This window comes from Salminus brasiliensis, chromosome 13 (assembly GCF_030463535.1).
Source record: "Salminus brasiliensis chromosome 13, fSalBra1.hap2, whole genome shotgun sequence".
Taxonomy (NCBI): domain Eukaryota; kingdom Metazoa; phylum Chordata; class Actinopteri; order Characiformes; family Bryconidae; genus Salminus; species Salminus brasiliensis.
In genome coordinates, this window is record NC_132890.1 from 28,734,583 (window position 1) to 28,756,016 (window position 21,434).

Genomic DNA, 21,434 nt, shown 5'->3' on the forward strand with positions numbered 1-21,434 from the left:
CTTTAAATACACTGTAACTTCAGATTAGGAGTAAGATTATGAAAATATGACCTAATGGTTTCCAACAGGCATGTGTAGCTGATTCCCAGAGTTGTTCCAATATAATGATTATGTTCAGTGTGTTTTTTGTAACACGTGAACAAGAATTTGGACATCTTTTACTTACTTTTTTAGTCCAACATTTTTCCAGTATGAGGATGCTTTTAGAATGCTCATGACATATGTAGATGAAGTACTTGCAATGCACATGCAAAACAAGTGACAATTAAAGTGGAAGCCTTGGTGGACAGGACTTGTTCCCACACAAAAATGGCACACACCCTTCCACTGTCCAGCCATATACACTAAAGTACTGCATTTAATTTTTCTATATACAAATCTCCGCGTCCTTTCCAAATGAATACAATATTAAATAAACACACTTACTGTTAAGTAAGTAAACTGACAGACAATATTGTTTAAATTGTATTCATGTGAAAACGGCTACCCTAATGGGTTCTAAATGACATTTATTGCAGAATATTCTGTTCTGTAACCCTATGGACTAAATCATTAATCGGATCTAATGCCAATGAGTCTCTGCATTCTGCCAATGACTCTGCCTCTTTCAGAATGTCATGTAGCTGAAATTGCTGGAGGATTATTTAAACAGTGAGCTTTCCACATGCACGCCATCGCTGCGTGCATCTTTTATCGGAATCATATTTCGAGGAAATGAACATTCCAGCCAAGAGCCGCAAAGCATGTCAGTGATTACGGCTAACAAGATTCTGTTCTGGAGGGCAATTAAACTAATGCAAGCTTGTCAGGAGCTGTGTGCGTGTGCATGTGTTTGTGTATGTCAGGGAGATTTATCAATCGCTCTGTCTCCCTCAGAACTTTAATTGGTTGTGAAAGCAGGTCAGATCATTGTGAAATCTTGTCTTGTGAGAGGCGGAGTAGACAGTGGGGTAAATAACCCTGCTTTCTGGAAGAATCTGGGGTTGCTGAGCCTCTGGGCCTTAGGGACAGTTTAGAGAGCCAAGCACTTACAGCCATCAACACGAGAACCAGCACAGACATATGTAGGTCATTGTCCTTGCCTCATGCCTTGTGTGTTTCTCATGTTTGGGAAACTGTAGACTCATGCCCTGTTACGCTCTAATTAGTGCAGGATCCGGATAGACGGAGTGAAGCTCAGGCCACTGTGTAGATAGAGGTGTCATTGACTCTTTCTCATACTGTCTGAAAGAAGGCAACAGAGTTTAACATCCAGAATATTCTATAGACTACTGTGGCTAATTCAAACTCTTATTTTATTCAGTATAGATGTATTTGCATAGCACTTTGTAAAGTGAATGTTGTCACAAAGCAACCCTCTAATTGCCAATGTAGACTGAAAAAGCATGTAATGAAGAACCAGAGAGGAACCAAGACTGAAAAAGAGACACTCTTTAGGAGTACAAGGAGATACACTGAAAGACTCAAAAGGATAACCACAAGGATGGACCTCTGAGAGGAACCAAAACTCTAAAATCTGTGAATGTAAAGTACAGAAACACGGTTTCTGCATTTTTTCTGAAGCACTTTCACTGTTTGGCTCAACTGAGGTTGGACGTGTTTGGATGCATTCTTTGGGAATTACGTGTAATAATGTACTTGACATGAACATGCCTTGTTCAAGTCTATTAGCAGACTTTGATGTGCAAACAGTGACAATGACTTGCTGGATAGGGCATAGAACCACGTATGACATTTTGTTTAATTATTTTTGTGAATGATTAATTATTATTTTTATTGTAAAAAGTGGAGAAACCATGAGAGAATGTGCAGATTCAAAACTAGTGTTTGTAATTACAATAGTTGATAATTGTTGTGTCAAATATTAGCTGTTGTACGTTCTAGGGTGCATTTACACTCTTTGTACCTTCAGGATAAAAAATGTATAGCACCATATTTTGCAGTGAATGTGATTTTTAGTCCTCATTACTGCTGGGCTTCAAGGCTTGACAGCTACAAATGATTCAGAGACTCCACCAACAAAATGTGTAAATGATGCAGTAAACAAATAGCAGTGTGATTAATTGGTTTAATTTTAATAAATTAATGCTTGAACTATGACAGCCCTGATTATTTGTGAAAAGTATGAAAACATACTATGTGTGTATGTTAATTGCAGACGTTAACGAGTGTGAGATTGGAGCTCACAACTGTGCCCGCCACGCCACCTGCACCAACACTGCCGGCAGCTTTAAATGCAGCTGCGCACCTGGATGGATTGGGAATGGAATCGAATGCACAGGTGTGTCTCTCTCTCTCCCACGGTTACAGTGAACAGTTTCAACTGCCATGAAGTGTTTCATCTTGTGTTTTTGTGTTCTTGTGTGTATGTGTGTGTATGTGTTGCAGATCTGGATGAATGTTCTAATGGGACACACCTTTGCAGCCCCAATGCTGATTGCATGAACACCATGGGCTCCTACCGCTGTGTTTGTAAGGATGGATTTTCAGGAGATGGCTTCTACTGCACAGGTACATACATTTGCGCACACACACACACACACACAGTTCTCTAAACTCTGATTTACAATTATAGTATGGTTCATGTGTATGTGTATTGCAGACTCTGATGAATGTACAGAGAATGTGAATCTTTGTGAGAATGGTCACTGCCTGAACGTTGCCGGTGGTTACCGCTGTGAGTGTGACATGGGCTTTATTCCAACACCTGATGGAAAAGCTTGCGAAGGTAAGGACTCACACACAAACACACACATACTCTTCACCCTTCTGATCATTACAGTAAACCAAAGTCCCAAAGTAAATGGAAGAAATGACACTGACACCACTCATGCTGGCCAGTGTCATTTCAACTGCTGAACTCTTGTAAATTGTGTATATAAAAGGATGTTTAAAGGAAAATAAAGTTCCTTCTGTCACTCTTTCTCTCTTTCTCCCCTCCCTCAGACATTGATGAGTGTACCTTTGCTGATATTTGTGTAAATGGCCGCTGTCAGAACATTCCAGGTCTGTTCAGGTGTGAGTGTCATATTGGCTTTGAGTTGGACCGCAGTGGAGGAAACTGCACAGGTAACTTTATTGTACCCAACATCCCCAGCACCTGCATACACAACTTTGAAAACACAGTCACAGTCACAGCCTTCAAATAAATATAGTAGCAGGAATTGGGAATCTTAAAATAAAAGTGTCCAGAATGATGAAAGGACCTGTAGATGATTCTAAACTGGCTGAGAAACTGCAACATCAAGAATGAAGCTATAATAACAGTTAAATCCAGGATAAGATTCTAATAAAATGATTATGCATAATTAAGTAGTAGTTGTAATTGTAATAATAACAACAGTAATAACATTCCTTTAGAAAAGCAGAATACAAGTGCAAGGTGTGTTTAAATGTACAAAAAAGGCAACAAAAACTGTTCCAGTTATTACAGCCCAAAGGTTAACAAGAGGACAGAGAATCAAAACCCAGAGCAAACAGGTTTTGAGAGGATTAGATGAAACCAGAGTCAAAATTGTAGCGGGATAGGAACAACAAAATAAACAGAGAAATAACAAAAGGCTTAGAAACTAGGCTAGTATGACAGACTTGACAACTTTGGCTCCTGTCTCAAGTCTCATATCATGGAAAAACTATTTTCACCGCTTTTTGAAATATAAGAGTGTGATGTAGTAGAGTAGAGTGAGTGTGACCATTGTTTTAGGCACAGGGTTTTAACTGCACCATCCACTCACCAGTCCATATATGGAAACTAGTAAATGCCTTTTTCTGTACTATATGTCCTTGATGAATGCCTTCGGCTACACTCAGACACAGGTGTGCAAATGCACAGCTTCCTGTGAAGATTTACCAGTAGAATAGGACTCTCTGGAGCAGATAAAGATAAACCTATTTGCATCATGCCTAATGCCAGATGTGGGCTAGAGGAGTATTAAGCCCCTCAGCATTGAGCTATGGAGCTGTGTTCTCTGGAATGATGGGTCATCATCCAACGTCCTGACCTCATTATTACATTTGTTGATAAATGCAATCAAATCCTCACAGCAATGCTTCGAAATCTATTAGAAATTTAATTTAGTATCTTTGATGTTGGAGGAAACAATAAAACAATAAGCAGTTGTCCCAATACGTCTATATAGTGTATATAAGCCTACTGAAGCATGTTTTTCTATATAGACCTACAAAAACATGTCAAATACCTTTTTAGTTCTATGTAGGCCCACCATAAACATGTATTAGTTTTCATTTATGTGCCTACAAAAATGTATTGATGTTTTTGTTTATATAGGCCTGCAAAATCTATTGAATATGTTTTATTTTTATATAGATCGAATAACACTAATAAATATTTTTCATTACATATTAAACCACTATATGGGATTGTCTCAGAGTGATAGGTAATTACATGTTTATAAAGAAAGAGGCAAAATAAAAAGTAGCATATTAGTTAATAAAGCACCCTAAAATGTAGCTGTCCACCACTGCCAAAAGCTGCAAGTAGTTGGATATGAACACTTAATGAAGTCTGAGAAACTTGAACTCTGGGTCAAGTGCAGATAAGAGGATGGAGGCTTCTGATCTTCTGTAAATAACAAACACAACGTTTTTTGTAAAACACACACATGCATAATGTCTTGCATCAGGAATCCCCAGCCATCACAAAGCCTGTGTTGGCACACAGAGGATTCTACACATTAACTAGTTTAGAGGTGTTTATTGTACACTGCACTGTAGTAACAGTCTGATTAGATTAGATTGGATACTGCGTTGAGTATGTATATAACATTGAGTATGTGTTATTAGCAGTGTGTGTTAAGGAAAGAATTCTGTGTCATGGGTGGAAACATATATACACACACACACTCCTCATGTCCAAAGCTGTCACTGAGAATAAAAGTTAATATAAATGATAGGGTTGGAATAACGGAGAGACCAAAACCCACACACGCTCATTAGTGGTTGTCCCTCCCTGACTCTCACACACACACACACACACACACAGAAATGTGTCTTTTGGGTTATAACTCTTGAAAGTGTGATGTCAATAACATTAATCAAGTCTCTAAATCTCTGTATCGTTTTCCTCCCAGATATAAACGAGTGTGCAGACCCCACCACCTGTATCAGTGGGTTTTGTGTGAACACACCAGGAAGCTACATTTGTAACTGTCCCCCCGACTTCCAGCTCAACCCCACTGGAGTCGGCTGTGTTGGTGAGGAAAGCTCTTCTAAACACTTCTAACACAGCTCTAAGCAATCAAAATCAACAGTACCACAGTTACATTTAACCAAAACAGGGAGGTCTTCTACAGGTGGAAAAGGATGTGTATTTGTGTACAGTTGTGAGGATGTGTATTTGTGATACACATACACACACACACAACAAAACACATGTTTTTCTGCAAGGTTAGTCATGTTGTTTAGGCCAGTATCTTTGTGTAGAGACTTATGTGTGTTTATCTGGAGCTTTTTCTCTTTTCAGCAAGAAATTGTCCCTCCAAACCACAAACCAGCCTCCCTATGACTATAAAAGCTTACAACGAAATTCAAATTTTTAAGTAATCTTTCTTGAAGCAGTTTATTTAAGTCTGTTGTTATATATGTGTGTAAACACACACAGATGCATGGCTAACATATTTTTATCTAGGTAGTCTTTTTCACCTGTTCTTCCTTGCAGAAATCTTCTAGTTCTCAGATATTTGTGCTGAAAATGTAAAATTTGCATCACCTTTGCATGACCCATGAACTATGACTCTAAACAAGCCATTGCCCTAACCGGCTAATTAAGGTCTCAATCTCTTGGGGTACTCAAACTTTGTTCCCTTCCCTTTTTTCTCTCAAAAATTGAACCAAATCAAAACAATACACCAATCTTAAATATTAAAATATTGATTTTATCATTAAAATAAATGAAGTGAAAGTTGTATTCCTTCTGGAGATCTGTTTATCTTCTACTCACTTAACTAGCAGTATCTTTGACCAGGTGTGCCCAAACTGTCTAAATGCCACTGTATGTACAATATACACTAGGTTTATAAATTGTTTTTGCATGCATTGTCATTGTTATTATTACTACTGTTATTACATAATCAACATTAATTTATCCATGTTTCAGACATTCGTTCCGGTAACTGTTACCTGGACGTGCGTTCCCGTGGCGATGCCTCAGAGAGTCTGGACTGTTCCAATGAGATTGGAGTAGGGGTGTCTAAAGCCTCCTGCTGTTGCTCACTGGGACAGGGCTGGGGAACGCCCTGTGAGGCCTGCCCTGCACTCAATTCTTGTGAGTCACTCTTTTACTCTCTTACACACATAAACACAGACCCTTACACCCATAGATGCTGATGTGACATGTGTCACACACTGGTGAAATAAGACTGATTCTAAATGTATACAAAAGAACAAGCCAAAAACACAACAAGAACACAACAAGAAACAGAAACAAAGATCTAACAAGAAAAACAACAAAAGTAAACCACTGGCGAGACAAAAAGGCACAAAGTCACTCTGACACAATGCCTAGCATGGAACATGGGCAGCCCAGGGCCTATAAATCCAGACACAAAACTATAAACACCTGGGAACAATGATATGAGGCAGGGTTACAAACAAAACACAGGTGAATGTAACGAGTGAACCAGGGAGACAAGACTAGAGCTAGAAATGTTTTAGGTTTGAATTATAAACATTGCAATAATTACAAACAAAAGGTGTCATAGAGGATGTTTACACCTTCCATTATCAAGTGTTTCAAATTTGAATAGTATCTTAATATACTAGATTCTGTTTTTACACATTTCACTACAGTCTATATCAAGTGTGACTAGATGAGATCTAAGTTTTGTTCCCCATTTTAAAACACGTCAACAAAACCACACCTGCTAGTACCTGTGTATTATACACCATAAACATTGCACCTCTTTTTTGTGATATTAACAAAACAACAGTGTCCATTTGTACCTGGGAGGTGTGTCCAATGCAGTGCAATGCAGGGCACTTGTCAGTGAATTACACTGTCCAAAGGGTGAATTTTCGAGGAATGGTCAGGGTTTCCAGAAACTATGAAGAACTATTTCAGCCACAAGGGTGCATATTCTGTAGTACTGCAAGCTGTGCTCAATGGCTCAGTTCACTCAAACACCCACAGAAACATCTGTGATTGGTTTAGGATGCTCACAGCACAAAGGAAAACATTTAGTAATGGTTTAGAGGCATTTGCTTATTACATACCTCTACAAAATCAGCACTGCAACGGCTGATATCACGATAATGATTGAACCCCCTGTATGTTTATATGTCATGAATTTTTTTTACCATCTGTATAAAGACCAAAATGTGGTAATGCTTTCTCTTGTTGTTTCCCACAGCTGAATACAAGTCTCTTTGTCCTGGTGGAGAGGGTTTCAGGCCCAATCCTATTACTGTTATACTGGAGGGTGAGTCAGAGGTTCTGTGTGGTATCTGCTCAATGCTGTATTTGTATGAGAGTACTTCACTAAAACGATCTTTATTATCTGTCTTTACTGTGTTAAAATTTAATTTTACTTAACTTCAACAATTTAATAGAACATTAAACACTATGTTTTGTTCTGTACATACTACTGCTAGGAATGTTGTAAAATAAAAAAAATGCAATCAGGTTAACTAAGATGCATACAGTTTCTTAACTTGCAAATTTAACACTAAAGTTATATGTCATGCTCAAGGAGACCGTAAAGGCTGTATTCTGTGCTATTCTGTTCTGTAGTGTACCTATTCTCTTTCTTTTTCAGACATAAACGAATGCCAGGAGCTCCCTGGATTGTGTCAGGGAGGGAACTGTGTTAATACGTTCGGGAGCTTTCAGTGCGAGTGCCCAAAAGGCTTTGCTCTCAATGAGGAAACCAGAGTGTGTGAAGGTGAAACACTCTTACACTTTTCTCGCTCTCCTTTGCACACACACTGACTTCAGTTCAGAAGAATGTGATGCACGTGAGGATTTTTTAATAGAGCAGTGTTTATTGAAAGACAGAATAAAAGGACATACAGCCTATAACAACACTGTGTGTTATTTTCAAAGCTGTTACAATTGTGGATTCTGCCAGCCTGTCGGTCCAAGGAAAACACACATTAACACAGCATTAACAACATTAGAAGGTGTTAGTAATTTATAATTTTAATGCATTTACAATTTAACACATTTTTTCTTCTTTATTTTTTCAGTGTCCTTGTGTTTACTGTACTGTAATGTGTTTTGACTTAGTAGTTAGTATGAAGTTGAAATGAATGCCTTTAAGGAATATTATAATCTCAATTTTACAGCTACCGTTTAGGCTTTAACATTTAAAGTTTTACTACATGTTTTCATGTGTTAAAACAAAAAATGTTAAAACATTGTAATGCTAGAGTATTGTTTTAATTTGTGCTGAATTCAGGCCTGCTTAGATAGTTGTACAGTAGAGAGTCAGCTGCTAATTCCTGTTACAATACTTTACTACTTTTCCCTGCTGTTAGAAGACTTAACACTTACATCATTAAACCTTGTAACCATATCCTCCTCAGAGACTACCCCACTGAGCACTCACTTCTGACTCACTCTGCTCTCAGAACTCTATAAACATAATATTCTTCATAGGGAACATCCTCAGGGTTTATAGTAGAAGGGTGTATTTATTGCATGCTGCTCTGTTTTGCTTGGTGATACTTGTGAGCAAGGTTTTAAAGATGTGATCAGTTAGATTTTCGACAAGGATTTATTTAACTTGTGTGGATGTGTTTAAATAATGAGAGGAAACCTTTTTATAGACAACAGCATGCTGTACAATTTCAGAAACAGGGGGAGTGAAAACATTTAGAGTTAAAATTAGGAGACAGACTTTTCACACAGTAAAACCCAGTGATAAACAGTAACATGTTTAAGGTAGAAAGATGATTGAGCAATAAATGAATTATACCAGCTTTGGAATTTAATCAAATATTAATAAATCAACTTTTAGACAACATAAAGAACTTGTAGACAGTCAATTTAGAAATCACTGAACCATGTTAATGAACTAAAACACTGGCTGTGGACAAATGTTTCAAGTACTCGAACTGTAAAATGGAATTTGAATGTGATTTTGAGCTGAATGTGGACCAAAATGTATTGTGAGTCTCATTACTAAGCAACAGGCAGTGGAACAAAATTGAGCGGACAATGTTTGCTCATATAAGCAAGTGATAGTTGAATGAGCCACTGAATTTCTAATTCAGAAAAATGTGAATTTCAGATATTTTTTCTATTAATAGTTCTTCAGTGAGAGGCTTATGTTTATAAGCAACATAATAGTCAAATATATGTATTCATTGTAGGATTTACTAAACAGAATTTATAGTGGTTTGCATTTGGTGTTGAAAGTCAATGTCCTGTGAATCAGTATAATTTTAATACTGCGTTTTGTGTGTGTGTGTGTGTGTGTGTGTGTGTGTATATGTGTGTGTGCACACATGTAGATGTGAATGAATGTGATAGGCCTGGAATCTGTGGGCCGGGTCAGTGTTACAACACTATCGGAAACTACACCTGCATCTGCCCGCCAGACTACATGCAGATCAATGGAGGAAACAACTGTATGGGTGAGTTTGAGGATGTGTGTGTGTGTTGCCCAAGGGCCCAATAGTGTCAGTTTGCCGAGCCACAAACCTGTCATCATTAGCCCAATGCTTTAAAGTGTTTCTTAGTAATGGATTGGTAATGAAAGCATTTAGTAATTAGCAACTGAGTTTATTGTTAACTGTTAATGTCTAAAGACTATTTATAGCTTTTTGTTATGTAAATACATTTGAGATTGTGTGTGTGTGTAGATATGCGTCGCAGTCTGTGCTACAGAAACTATTATTCCGATAACGCTACCTGTGATGGAGAACTGACGTTTAACATGACAAAGAAAATGTGCTGCTGCTCCTACAACATCGGCCGGGCCTGGAACAAACCCTGCGAACCTTGTCCTATACCGAGCACCAGTGAGTCTCACACACATTTACATGTAAACACATGCACACAAACATTACCATGCAGGATGCGTTTACAAGCGTAGTGGTGAATTCAGGCAGTTCTATCACTCTGTTCTAGACGAGTTTGCAATTCTATGCGGCAGTGAGAGGCCGGGATACTACATCGACATCTACACCGGACAAGTGATCGGTAAAGCACACGCACACAAACATGCTGGCACACGCAAACACGTATAACTTTAAAAAGCTACAGAACCCAGACATCTGAGTAAAATTTTCTTTCAGGCTCTGACTGTGTGCGTGGGTCTGTTTGTCTGCTGTGTTGTTGGTGTGTTTGTCCAGATATTGATGAATGCCGGGAGATCCCAGGAGTGTGTGAGAACGGAGTGTGTATCAACATGATTGGCAGCTTCCGATGCGAATGTCCAATGGGATTTGTCTACAACGACAAACTTCTAATCTGTGAAGGTTTGTGTTTCTTTGTGCATATGTGTGTGGTATGTATCTGCATTCCCACTGTAGACATCAATTAGTGACAGAACTGTCCTGCTTGTGTGTATGTGATCTTTATTTTCTCTGTAGATATCGATGAATGTCAGAATGGGCCTGTGTGTCAGCAGAATGCAATGTGTTTGAATTTGCCTGGAGGTTATCGCTGTGACTGCAAGTCAGGATACCGCTTCACATCCACTGGACAGTGTCTGGGTTAGTGTGTTTATGTTAATTATTCTAGCTAATAGTGTATTATTCAGTTAGCAATCTTAGTATTGGGAAAGTACTATGAATTATTCAGTATCTATCACGAATTATTTGGTATGCATTATGAATTATGTTGCATCCTTTTTGATTTATTCAGTATCTATTATGAATTGTTTAGTATCAATTATGAATTATTGACCATCTTCTACAAATTATTCATTATCTAAAATAGATTGTTCAATATCTACTATGAATTGTTTTGTTGTTGATGCAAATTAAGTTGATGACTATGCTGGTTTCTCCATGTTCTCCCACAGACCGCAACGAGTGTATTGAGAACCCTAATGTGTGTAGCCCAGGGCAATGTATTGATATGGTGGGAAGCTATCGCTGCCACTGCCCCAATGGATACAAGACCACCCCGGCACCAGCCATGTGTGTTGGTGAGAGCACTACACTTGGAGAGAGTTGTACAGCATGGACCACAGGACATATTTATGATCGGCTGCTACTTTTAGTGTCCTGAAGTGGAGTAATGGTTCACCAAAAAATTCGGATTTACACAGCCCACAGCCCCACTCCAGAATTTTAACTTGTATAGTTGCACAGGACTAATATAAAGTTATTTTATGAATCTATCTGCCACCATACTAGATTTACATTTTTGAAAATATTGATTTCAAACTTTTGATTAGAATATATTATATAATATCATATAATATATTAATTAATTATATATAACACAGATGTTATCTGGGTTTTTTTTTATGACAGTGTATAATGAATTGGGTATGTTGTATGAAGCACAACATACTTTATACACTGTAGACATGTCTCGGCTGATCAACTACATTTAAATGAACTATAACTGTTTTAACTATTGAGCTATGAATGACAAACTAATGCATAAAGAAGAACTAGGCCACATTCAAACCAGCACATTTTGGTTGGTTTTAAGCTTATTTAGCATTATTAGGCTGAGCTAATGAAATCTTGCCTTTCTATTTATTGATCTTAGCGCTTTGGATTCAGTTGTCAATGAGAATGACATGTAAGTTCTGTGGTCCATACTGTGGTCTAATGCTGCTTTTTTTGTAGTGTGAATTACATGGGTTTGCTCTCTGTGTGAAAAATATGTGTAAGAGTGTGTAAAGCTTTACTTTAACTTTGTTTGTTACCCTCTTAATACGCTTTAATGCATTTAATGATGTGTGTCTCCTGATTCTACAGTGATGGTGATCAGCATTTTTTAAACAACTGAGTCATTTCTGAGTGTGTTTGAGTACAATTGAGGTTGTGCTTGTTTGTGTGTGTGTGTGTGTCTGGGTAATGATGTGTATCTCTGTGTGTGTGTGTGTTTGTGTGTGTGATAGATCTTGATGAATGTGAAAGGCTGCCTTGTGGTAATGGAACCTGTAAGAACACAGTGGGCTCCTACAACTGCTTGTGTTATCCCGGATTCCAACTGAGCCACAACATCGACTGCATCGGTAACACACACACTCACTGATTCTGCTGCTGCGTCAGAAACAGTATGTGTTGGAACACACATATATACACATTTATTTATTCAATTTCAGATTTAGATTCAGTCAAAATGGCCATAAAAAGTATTCATTTCTCAGCAGCAGAATGTTTTCTGAAGTCCACTTGTTTTATGTACAAAACTGTCAAAATTCAGTTGTACGGTAATTACACACTACATCATACTCTTCTGCTATTTAATTTAATAATTCTGTCTCCTGTGATATGGACCCATTCACAGAAAATCTGAATGTACTTTAAGGTGTTTGAGTGTTTAATGCATCCAGCCTTTACCTTTATTACAGCTTCCATCCTTAAAATGTTAGTCTTTACAAAATATTTCAAACACATTTAATGATTTTGAGTTCTGGACTTCTGGAGAAGAACAACAGCTTCTTTGTTTGATCGGTCTGTTTGCTTTTTTCTGTCGAGTCATCTTCTTACAGTATAAATATAAAATCAGACACTTGTTTTCAGATCTGAGGCGGAAGTGGAGCTAAATTTTGCCTTTCTGTCTAAGATTTAAGTATTGTTTTGTGAGGGTGGTTCACCAGGTCTTGTAGAGGGTTGTTAGCGGTCCCATTTCCCTATATTTCTTTAATAAACTTCTTTGACTTTTTCCTTTCTTTGGAAAGTGGATTATCTTCCATCTAATCTCCAGAAGCATTCTTTTAGAATCATCCCCTGAAAAATTTACTTAATAAATGTTTTGATTGGAAATGAATCACATAAACTGTCTGACTTTTACACACCACTTTGTATAGACACACAATACATATACACATACACACACAGATGGGAGGGAGTTGTCTGCATAAAAATTCAGGTCAGATGATTTTTAAATATTTCTGGGAAACCGAAGCAGACTGTGCTCTGTGTGTCTGTGTGCATTTGTTTGTTTTTCTTTGGGCCCAGGGCCAGTAGGTCCCTGGTTCTCCAGAGCCAAGTTCATACAAACATCAAGACACAGAGCAAAACTCTAAATCTCTCTCACACACCCAAAAACACAGAACACTATGGGGGGAGGAAGCCAAACATCAGTTTATAGCATGTCTTCACACTCTGAATCTCAAAACACTGCATCTCAAAAACAGTACAACTTAAAAAGTTTTTAAACTTTCTAGATTATGACAGACTCACATAATATTAATGGTGTACAAACATCCTTTTTTATAGGAATGTTTAGCCATTTCAGTGTTCTCTTGGACAAAGGCCAGTATTTCCAGTTTATGTAATCAGTCCTTCATTAAAGCAAATCAGGTTAGCTGCTGGTGGGACTGAACAAATCCGTACAGTGACTGGAGTTCTCCTCTGCCTGCGTTCTTCTGACCAAACTATCAGTAATGGCCGATTACCCTTTAATTGGGTTTATTTTATGTTTATGTTATGTATAGTTTTACAGAAAACATGTGCTTTGTGTGTGTGGGTGTTGAGTCTATATTGTGTTTTGTGTTTAGACACTGACGAGTGTGCTACACAGAGAGGAATATGCCGGAATGGAAACTGCATCAACACGGTTGGATCGTTTAGGTGTATATGCAGGGAGGGTTATGAACTTTCTCCAGATGGCAGGGTTTGTGTGGGTAAGTAATCAGTTCTGTACTTTTACAGAACTGATTTACCTTTACTCTCAGTGATCTCACTCCACACACTTCTTATATGTAATTCCTCATCAACATCAACTTGGGTTTCACAATGAACCATATTAAATTTACAACCTAAATCAATATCAAAAAGGAAATCCACACTTGTTACACCCATACCCCCAGTAGCTGTTTATGCTGAAATCTACACCAAACAAACTATATTCTGCTCTCAAACCCAGACCAGACTTATATGTTATTTCTATTAAATGAATATCTGTCTGCAAACATGTGTTGGAGTTGTGGGCAGACATTTCTCCACATCTGTCCAATGAACTAATCCTCTTTTTACTGATTCTGTAAGATGTGAATATAAATGTGTCCTCCGCAGATGTTAATGAGTGTCTTCTGCATCCTGGCACTTGCGATCCGGGCACCTGCCAGAACCTGGACGGTTCATACAGGTGCATCTGCCCCCCTGGATACTATCTGAAGGATGAAAAGTGCGAAGGTAAGCAAGCTGTTAAGACCAGCATTCACATGGTCATCAGGCTGTTACTGCCCTAAGATAACATGTTCTGCTGGAAGTTGGGGTGTGTGTGTGCTTGTAAGTGAACAAGGTACCTGCAGTGTATCTCACTCCTTCTGTTTTTTCTATTTCCTTTCCTTTCCTTTTTCTTTTTTCCCAAAATGTATTTGTTTCTCTGTCCTTCCTGTCACTCTTTACTCTTTCCTTACCTGTTAAGTTAAAAAACGAGAGGAGGAAAGTAAAGTATTTTTCTGGCCTTCTCCCTTCTTTTTATAGCTTGTAAAATCATAATTGTGGTCGAAATTAAAAAAAGTTCTCGTTGTACTATTTGTACTAAACCGTGAAGTCCAAACCATAGTGTGACCCAAATTGTGACTTTAGTGTACCATTACACCCCATACAACAAGCTGCTTTTAAATAGAATGATTCTTTTCAAAATTTGGATTAAAATGTAGTTTTTTTTTTGCAGATATCGACGAGTGTGCTCAGTCTCCAGATTTCTGCATCTTCGGTGTGTGTCAGAACACGGCTGGAAGCTTTAAGTGTAACTGTCCTGAGGGATTCCAGCTCTCTTCATCTGGGAGGAGATGTGTGGGTGAGTGCTTTATGCTGGTCGCTGGTATTGGAATCCAGTACAGTGTATGAATGTGTGTCTGACGAAGCAGTGTTAAAGCATCTATCCTGATGCTTTTGAGAAGCGTTTTCACTGTGGCTAAAGTGGAGGTGAACACAGGAATACAGGAAGTTCTTTGCTTGGGTCCGTCTGGTTCAGTTGGTAATTTTTTTTATTACATCAACAACATGGACAACGACATCCATGGAGTAATGATTTTACAATGATTTCAACTTCCCGATGACAGAAATATGTAAAATTACTGGGAAAAAAGCACAGAAAATTCAAATAAGGAGTGGATACTTGTCTGAGACTAACCAAAAAAATGGCTTATGATGGTCATTTCTGACCTTCTGTCCAGTATGCTTTCATCAAAGTTCAGGATACACCAAATAAAAAGCACATTAGCTCCCGAAGTGCATCACTCTCTATCACTCGGTCAGGAGGCGTGGCGGGAGTTCCTCATCACACCTTCACTCCATAACTCATTACTTTTTCTCTCTTACACTCGAACACTCCTTCAACTCATCCCTCTTTCACTCCATCACTCCACTTCCTCACTCCCTTACGCATCACTACATCACTCTTTCCCTCCATCACTTTGTCATATCACTTTGTCACTCCGTTACTAAACCTGTCACTTGTTCACTTTGTTGCTCTGTCACTCTGTCACTCGTTCACTCTATCACTCCACTCCATCACTCCTTTTAGTCTGTCATTCCTTCATGGGGAGTGGAGGGAGTTCCCCACTCTGTGACATCATTACAGGAGATGGACATGGTGTACAAGAAAAATAAAAACAGCTTCAACAGTCATATGCACAAATACACATGCACACACACACACTTAAGGGAATTCATTTAATGTAGCACAAAAAGTTCACCGCCTTTTTAATAACTCACAGCAAAATGTGCACATGTACACACACTCAAGCACACACAGGCACACACACACACACACCTGTTCCATAAGAACTTGTTGATTCAAATGTTTCTATTCGGAAAAGCTGAAACATCAGTTTCTTAGACAGGAAGGTAAAGCGTGCCAGGTGTGTGTGTGTGTATGTGCGTAGGGTTTTTCTCTCTGTGTAATATAAAGCAGATGGTGGACCGCTGTCCCTCTATTCATCGAACACAAATAACCCATCCAAGCACTATATATCTCACACACACACTGGCTAAGAGAAGAGAACCAGACACAAATAGAACAAATAGAAACTCCAACTGTCTCTCTCTCCTCACTGTTGTCTCTCTTTTATCTCTGTTAACTGTTGTCTCTTTATATTTCTCCTTTCTCTTTCTCTCTCTCTGTCTCTCTCTTGGCTCTCTCTTTCACACACACAGATAAGAGAGTGAGTTTCTGCTACACTAAGTTTGAGAACGGTCGCTGTGTGGCCCCGAAACCTCTGAACACGACTAAAGGATTCTGCTGCTGCAGTGCAATGCCAGGTCAGGGTTGGGGAGACCCCTGTGAAATCTGCCCTGCCACAAGCGATGGTAAGCACACATGCACACTCACACAAACTTATACACATGGGATGTGTTAAAGCAAATGTATGCTTGTCCAAATGTATGCATGTTCAGCCAGTCCATTTCCATTCCGCTCGTGGAGTGGCCACAAGAGGGCTTGCAGAAAGAGTAAAATGCCCGCCCTAACTGTGTGTTTGTGTGTTTGTCTGTCTGTTTCAGATGCCTTTAATGTACTGTGCTTCGATATTGGGCAGCCCTATGGTCCAGGGGACACTCCTGAGGGTGAGCTTTTTAAAACTTCAGCTTCTGACTAGTTTGATTTATTGATAAGCTTTTTTCACTGATTTGTTGACCAATTTGTCATTTGATTAATAGATTAACTATCTGTCTTAGATGTCGACGAGTGCAAGGAGAGACCTGACATCTGTATTAATGGGCAGTGCATAAACACTGATGGCTCATTCCGCTGCGAGTGTCCTATCGGCTACAGTCTTGACTCCTCGCAGATCAACTGCACAGGTCAGTGCGAACACCCCCCCCCCCCCCCCCCTCAAATTTTGTGATCCACAACATTATTCTAAAAGATTATAGTGCACTACTTTCTCTCTCAATCTCAGACACTGATGAGTGTAGTCTGGGCAGTCCGTGTGGTAATGGTACATGCAAGAACGTGATCGGTGGTTTTGAGTGTACATGTGATGAAGGATTTGAGCCTGGACCCATGATGACCTGTGAAGGTAAACAGTAATGTGGAAAACTTGTACCTGAATGTTAAAACCTACTCCTGCTGTGGCTCCTATATCTAACCATTACTAAAGATAACAACATTGATTTGTTTAGTTTTATTAAAGAGTTTTAAATGTGTGAGAGTACCTGCAAACATCCAGCAGCTCTAAAGATTCTGAGTGCAATTAATATGCATGAATAACGCTAATAGGCATTATTATTATTGTTGTTATTGTAATTATTATATATGTATATTTATTGTGACTATTTCTGTGAACTGTATCCTACTGCTTTATGATGTCTGTGACAGATATAAACGAGTGTTCCCAAAATCCTCTGCTGTGTGCTTTCCGCTGTGTGAACACATACGGCTCATATGAGTGCAGGTGTCCCACAGGATACGTACTTCGAGATGACCGCAGGATGTGTAAAGGTACTGAAACGCACACACACACACTTCTCTGTAGTGCTGTGAAATAATAGATTTCTGTCACACATTTGGGCTAGATATTGGGTAACAGGTAGGCTCTGTGTATCAGACCAGGACGAGTGTGTGGATGAAGTGGACGACTGCCAGTCCAGGGGAATGACCTGTAAGAACCTGATCGGAACCTACATGTGCATTTGCCCAGAGGGGTACACCAGACAGCCCAACGGAGAACGCTGCATTGGTGAGAATATAAACACAAAAACCTTCTGTGTCCAGAATAGCAACCTTCTTAACTTTCAGTGAAAGTAAATGTAAATAGGCACAGTATAACAGATGCCAGTTTATCATTATGCTTATGATATTTATGAAAAGCAGATTAAACAAAATGTGAAAAACTTTTGACTAATAAAATATGATAATGATAAATGTTATTTTTTTAATTTTAGAGAAAAGTTCTGAACACACACACACCTATACCAATGTGCACAGAATCTAAAAACTGGTTTTCTTATAACAAAAAAGTTACATGACCACCTTTTTATTTCGTCATTTAACCACTGAGCCATAACTGTTTTTGTTTTAGAGTTCTGGAGTATTGGATGTTGTTTAAGTATTTTTCTTGCTTATTTGTGCAGATCTGAACGAGTGCACAGCCAAACCTGGCATCTGTGAGAATGGCCGCTGTGAGAACACGGTGGGGAGCTACAAATGCAGCTGTGACCAAGGCTACATACCAAGCTTCACCCGCACAGAGTGCATTGGTGAGTGTGTTGTTGACTGCACACAGTCAAACAGGACTATATTAAAAAACTTAACACTGGGCATCTGTCCTACAGAATGCACACTGGGGTGGGCTTTACAAAATGAGCAACATGATCTAACCAAGGGTTTTTTGGGTAGTGTTTTTTTTATTAAATAACAGACTCTCAGTAACATATCAACATAATTTCAGTGATGTAGCAGTAGGTTGTAGCAGTAGATGTAGTAGTAGGTAAGTATCACAATACACTCAGCAAATTATCAAGAAATGTATAAATGAATTACATTTCAATCAATAACATTTGTTTATTTATTTATTTAACTTTAGGTGGTGTCGAGTTCATATCTATATATTTAACCCTAGGAAGTCACTGAACAAATAATAGGCATAACACACATCATCTTAGCATTTTGAACAAGCTGTTATAGACAAGTTGCTGGTAACATAGTGCAACTGAAAATTTGAAATAGATAAAGTTTTAGTTGAGATTAGAATTAGGGTGAGGGTTAGGTTTAAGGTTTGGGTTGAATGTAGGTTAAGATTAGGGTAAAAATAATCTGGTCTGTTGTATGTTCTAGATAACAGGCAGGGCTTCTGTTTCACGGAGGTTCTGCAGACGTTGTGTCAGATGAGTTCAAGCAGCCGGGTGAGCGTGACAAAGTCAGAGTGTTGCTGTGACGGAGGCAGAGGCTGGGGACCGAGCTGTGAACTGTGTCCGCTCCCTGGAACCACACAGTACAAAAAGATATGTCCATTTGGCCCTGGATACACCAATTTGGAAAAAGGTGAAATTCTCCTAATACACAGCAAAAACACTAATGCTTAGCATCTCTACCCAGAGTTTAAGTGATGTGCAAACAAATACATTAATGAATTGGTCCAATTAACTTTGGTACCTCATTTATTCTAATGGCACGGTTGGCTGTAATTGTATATCTGTAACTTCAATATGTTTACTGTTGTTGAAAATGTTACTACTTTGTTGAAATTTAGTGACATTACTGAAGCAATACAGAAATATTACCTCACCATATCAGTCATAAACATGGGGAAAAGGCTTCTTAGTTAATTGGAGAACTTCCCATCTACTTGGGTGTGTTTTGTACAGATATTGACGAATGTAAGGTGATGGGGAACCTGTGTAAGAACGGGCGGTGTGTAAACACACAGGGATCCTACAAATGCATCTGCAGTCCCGGATACACCACTGACATCAGTGGCACCATCTGCGTGGGTGAGTGTATGTGTGTAGGCTCAAATGCAACAGTGCCCTATTCTTCCTCAGCAAGATGGGGCAAAGCTGATAGGAGATAGTGGTTAGAACCGACTGGTTTGCAGAGAGGGGTTAGGAGATGGATCTCATCAGATAGCTGTTAGATAAGGATTAGGACAGGGTAGCAGATAAGAGTTAGGAGATGGGGTTAGCAGATAGGGGTTTGCAGAGTGTTAGAGTAGCAGGTAGGTGTAAGAGGAAATGTATTAGGAGATGGGGGTTACGACTTTGGAGATGAGGGTTAGCAGATAAGTGTTAGCTAATAGGGATTGGTAACATGGAATTTTATAAAACCATACATTTATTTTAGCTCTGTGTGTAATGAGTAAAGCAAGTTAACATTTATCTCTGCTGTCTTTTCCTGCGTCCTTTCTCTCTCTGTAGATGTGGATGAGTGTGTGCAAGCTCCGAAGCCGTGTAACTTTATTTGTAAGAACGTGGAGGGTGGATATCTATGCTCCTGTCCCAGAGGATACATACTGCAGGACGACCGCAAGAGCTGTAGAGGTAACACAAACACTCATGCGCAGATTCTCTTCTTTTGTCTCTAATGTTTATTGAGTTTGATTTATCTGGTTCAGTAACACAAAGGAATAAACACAGAAACACATTAAAATACAAATAAACATGTACACATTTAAACACAGACACAGCCAAGGACAAACTCTTCTAATCATCTAAACACGCTCCTCATTATTTTACCATGTGTTTACATTAGTTTGAATGAATGTTTGACTTTGCCATGTCAGAGCCACTGAGTAGGAGTGTGTGTGTAATAGGGGAATGGGGTGATTATATGACTGGCCGCTGTCATAAGATCATCGCCATTATTCATGCAGTCTATGTAGTATTTTTTTCTGTGAGCCAAGCTGAACTAAGGTCTAAAATGTCTTTCCAAAGATTCCAAACATACTTTCTGTGTATTGTCAAAACTTCTATGAGTTGCTAAAGGACTACTTCCAAAAATACCTGTTGTGGTCCAAGCAAGACACGTTTAATGAACCAGTGTAAGAATATTAGCATCTCTTTAGACTTTAGACATAGTCAGAGGGCACAACAGTTATTCCTTTTGGTATGAAAATGTGTATTTCTTTTTTCTGATAGTTGTCGTTTCAGAAAAATAAATTAGCATAGGTGAGGGCAGCTTCATTTTGTTGAGGGCAGCTTTATTGTTATAAATTTGAATGCCGGAATACAAAAATACATATTGGCAGCAATAAAATGAATACTGTAATGTGGTCAAAATTACAATAAAAAGTAAAGTATTTTCCATTCCTGAAAAGCACAAACAATCTTACATATATGAACAGGACCTCAGTATCTTTCTCTTTCTCTTAGATCTGGATGAGTGTTCCACTAAACAGCATAACTGTCAGTTCCTGTGTGTAAACACCATTGGTGGATTCACCTGCAAGTGCCCACCTGGATTCACGCAGCATCACACTGCCTGCATTGGTGAGATACACTATATGTCTAAATGTATCCTGGCAACCCGTCTAAATAGTGCATTCAGTTGTGACTAAGGTGCTAAGTTGCACGCCCACCTTGAAAAATGTAAAAAAATTAAAAATTCTTCACAAACACAATTCCATCTATATTTTAAATGTGGTTTAATCAACTGAAAGTGTGTATGTGGAGAATGTTTCAGTTTATTAAAGTCAGTAATCCAGATTTCTGAATGTGACAATGTAATTTGGCTCATAGGTTCTTAAAAGTCTCTATCCACATTGCTTTCTGTATATATACAAACACACATGCACATATTAAGATAAGATAAGATAAGATAATCCTTTATTAGTCCCGCAGTGGGGAAATTCTCAAATTCTCTTATTCCCTTTCGCACCAGTGACCGCTGC

The 21,434-nt window shown here is 38.7% G+C and overlaps 1 protein-coding gene across 2 annotated transcripts in view; it reads left to right on the top strand.

The window, feature by feature from the left end:
- fbn1 (fibrillin 1) overlaps positions 1-21,434 on the top strand; it is an 81,192-nt gene that overhangs the window by 55,046 nt on the left and 4,712 nt on the right. For both annotated transcript variants that reach the window (XM_072695449.1, XM_072695450.1), the window contains exons 33-61: positions 2,159-2,281; positions 2,389-2,511; positions 2,603-2,728; positions 2,947-3,069; positions 5,091-5,213; positions 6,116-6,283; positions 7,368-7,436; positions 7,773-7,898; positions 9,472-9,594; positions 9,823-9,981; positions 10,091-10,162; positions 10,315-10,440; positions 10,555-10,677; positions 10,989-11,114; positions 12,045-12,161; positions 13,653-13,778; positions 14,170-14,289; positions 14,777-14,902; positions 16,264-16,416; positions 16,609-16,671; positions 16,783-16,908; positions 17,007-17,126; positions 17,426-17,548; positions 17,655-17,786; positions 18,181-18,306; positions 18,884-19,090; positions 19,414-19,539; positions 19,963-20,085; positions 20,917-21,033. In XM_072695449.1, the coding sequence (XP_072551550.1) occupies positions 2,159-2,281; positions 2,389-2,511; positions 2,603-2,728; positions 2,947-3,069; positions 5,091-5,213; positions 6,116-6,283; positions 7,368-7,436; positions 7,773-7,898; positions 9,472-9,594; positions 9,823-9,981; positions 10,091-10,162; positions 10,315-10,440; positions 10,555-10,677; positions 10,989-11,114; positions 12,045-12,161; positions 13,653-13,778; positions 14,170-14,289; positions 14,777-14,902; positions 16,264-16,416; positions 16,609-16,671; positions 16,783-16,908; positions 17,007-17,126; positions 17,426-17,548; positions 17,655-17,786; positions 18,181-18,306; positions 18,884-19,090; positions 19,414-19,539; positions 19,963-20,085; positions 20,917-21,033 (3,615 nt within the window). The remainder of the gene's footprint in view (positions 1-2,158; positions 2,282-2,388; positions 2,512-2,602; positions 2,729-2,946; positions 3,070-5,090; positions 5,214-6,115; positions 6,284-7,367; positions 7,437-7,772; positions 7,899-9,471; positions 9,595-9,822; positions 9,982-10,090; positions 10,163-10,314; positions 10,441-10,554; positions 10,678-10,988; positions 11,115-12,044; positions 12,162-13,652; positions 13,779-14,169; positions 14,290-14,776; positions 14,903-16,263; positions 16,417-16,608; positions 16,672-16,782; positions 16,909-17,006; positions 17,127-17,425; positions 17,549-17,654; positions 17,787-18,180; positions 18,307-18,883; positions 19,091-19,413; positions 19,540-19,962; positions 20,086-20,916; positions 21,034-21,434) is intronic.